Source organism: Pygoscelis adeliae, unplaced genomic scaffold, assembly GCF_000699105.1.
Source record: "Pygoscelis adeliae isolate BGI_AS28 unplaced genomic scaffold, ASM69910v1 Scaffold387, whole genome shotgun sequence".
Lineage (NCBI taxonomy): Eukaryota > Metazoa > Chordata > Aves > Sphenisciformes > Spheniscidae > Pygoscelis > Pygoscelis adeliae.
Genome location: NW_008825115.1, coordinates 759,690 through 761,719, shown reverse-complemented (window position 1 = coordinate 761,719; position 2,030 = coordinate 759,690). Strand labels below are relative to the sequence as shown.

At 50.3% G+C, this 2,030-nt stretch overlaps 1 protein-coding gene across 1 annotated transcript; it reads right to left on the bottom strand.

The window, feature by feature from the left end:
• Positions 1 to 5: 5 nt before the first annotated feature.
• Positions 6 to 2,027, bottom strand: SNIP1 (Smad nuclear interacting protein 1; the record flags this gene model as incomplete). The annotated part of the gene is made up of 3 exons (XM_009328236.1): positions 6 to 141; positions 814 to 1,403; positions 1,971 to 2,027. Coding segments are annotated over 3 exons (783 nt in total), but the record flags the coding sequence as incomplete, so codon positions are not given.
• Between the last annotated feature and the right edge of the window lie 3 nt (positions 2,028 to 2,030).

Here is a 2,030-nt window from a genome sequence, read left to right as displayed (position 1 = left end):
TCCATTTCCTTCAGTTCATAATAACGCTGAGGTTCAATCCGCTGGTTATTTAGAAAAGTGCCGTTCCCAGAGCCCAGGTCGATTATGTAGGGCCTTACTCTGCGGCCAACGGTACCATCGGCGCGAGTGTACTCCACAAGCCTAGCAAAACAAAAAACACCACTTCAATCACAACAGCGCGAGGCAGAAAACGTACTCCAAGAGCAGATGGGTTTTGCAACACACGAGCCCCGGTGCAGTTAATACTTATCCGTGCTTGCAGAGATCTGAACAAGTCTGATGAGAGCAATGAGAAACTGTGAGACTGAGCAGATTCTGACTGCATCGCCTTCTAAAACTTCTGATGATATAATACAGTAATTCCTACAACAGAACAGATGGCTGTTCCCTAAGAGAGCGTCTTTGTCTTCAGCAGCAGGCAACCCCTGCTGCTTCAGAGGAGATCAGCAGACTTTGTTGTGAAAGACCAAACGAAAAAAACCTCTCCTTGAAATACTTTTACTGCCAATTACACCTGCTGGTTTATTCCAATTCAGATACGCGCACGGTTCTGTGTTTAACCCTGCTGTGTTATTTGTCTTACTAAAAGGCTGCTTGTGGTTAAATGAGAGGAATTACAGATATTTTTGATTACTGCTAGGATGATATGCAGCAGTCAAACATAAATTCCATCTCCCTCTAACGTACTTACAGCAAACTCGTACCTCTCAGCTGTGCATAGCCAAGGGTTTTTTGGCTTGGTTTGGTTTTTTTTTTTTTCCTTCAGAAGTTCCTGAATAATCCTGTTTCACCAGCAGGCAGAGTAATACTTACCGGTACTGGAACACGGCATGCTGCTTTGAGCAGGAGGGATGGTCAATGGGGATATCTGCAATTCTGCGGTGCCTGCCCAGAAGATAAGCACTCTGCCTGTGAATGTACATGACCGGGAGAAACTCATCGTTTTTGAACGGATAGAGGCGCCATCGCTTCTTCGGGATGCGAGCTTCAGGGGGCTCGCTGTACTTAATCACAACACCTCGGAAAGTGTTGGTATCCTCTAGAAGCGCGCCAGACAGTTCAAAGCTTGGCTTCTCTTTGTTTACAGAAGCTTTTTCTTTAGGCTTGTTATCAGATTGCCCGAGTTCTGGGTTCTGGTCAACACCACTGCCTTCGTTATTTTGTCGGTGCTCTCGTCTTCTCTCGTTATAGAACTCCCTCTCTGCTTGCTGCTCACGGATGTTCTGAACATCCCTCTCTCGCTCGTGGCCTCGAACTCCAGGCCTTTCGTTTGGATTCTTCCTTCTGTCTGAGTGGTCTCTGTGTCTATCTCTGTCACCGCTTCTCTCCCTCCTGTGTTCCTGTTCTGACGGGTATCTCTGCTTTCGCTCCTCGTTTCCTCTGCGACAATGGTCGTCTCGCTCCTGTAACGAAGAATCGCTTATAGTGACGTATTCAGAATTAGAACGAAAAGAGCAGTGAATCTACCTCAGCTTTTACGAAAATCACAATCCTACTCATGGAAAACACACGTCCCTGGACGTGTCGTGTGCAGATCTAACACAAAGCAAGAGAAACTTATTTCCTTGCCAAACTATTTGGATTCCTACCACTCGCACAGGATAAAGCAAGATCAAGAAACAGTGCCACGCGCCGTCTGCTCCGGGCACGCGAAGAAGCTCGCGGGGACAGCCCGCGTTAAGTGGCAAAGGGCAAAAGGTTCACCGACACGCGTGTGAACACCCGCTCACTTGGGGCAAAGCCTGAGGCTGGCAGCACGAGCTCTAAACCGCCAAGACCCTCCTTTTCCTAACACGAGGCCCTACGAGGGCCAGAAGAAGATAACTGCCAGGTGAGGAGTCGTTTTTCGTACCTCGCACGGCCGAGTCCCACGGGAACTGCTGTCGCAGCGGAGCCGGGAAGCGCGCAAGGCCCCGCGGACACCTCCGCGGGCAGGGCCGGGCCTCGCTGCTACCGACAGCGCGATTTACCTGCTTCACCTTCACGGCGGCGCGGTGCGGGCTCCGGCTCCTCCTGCCGCGCGGGGACCG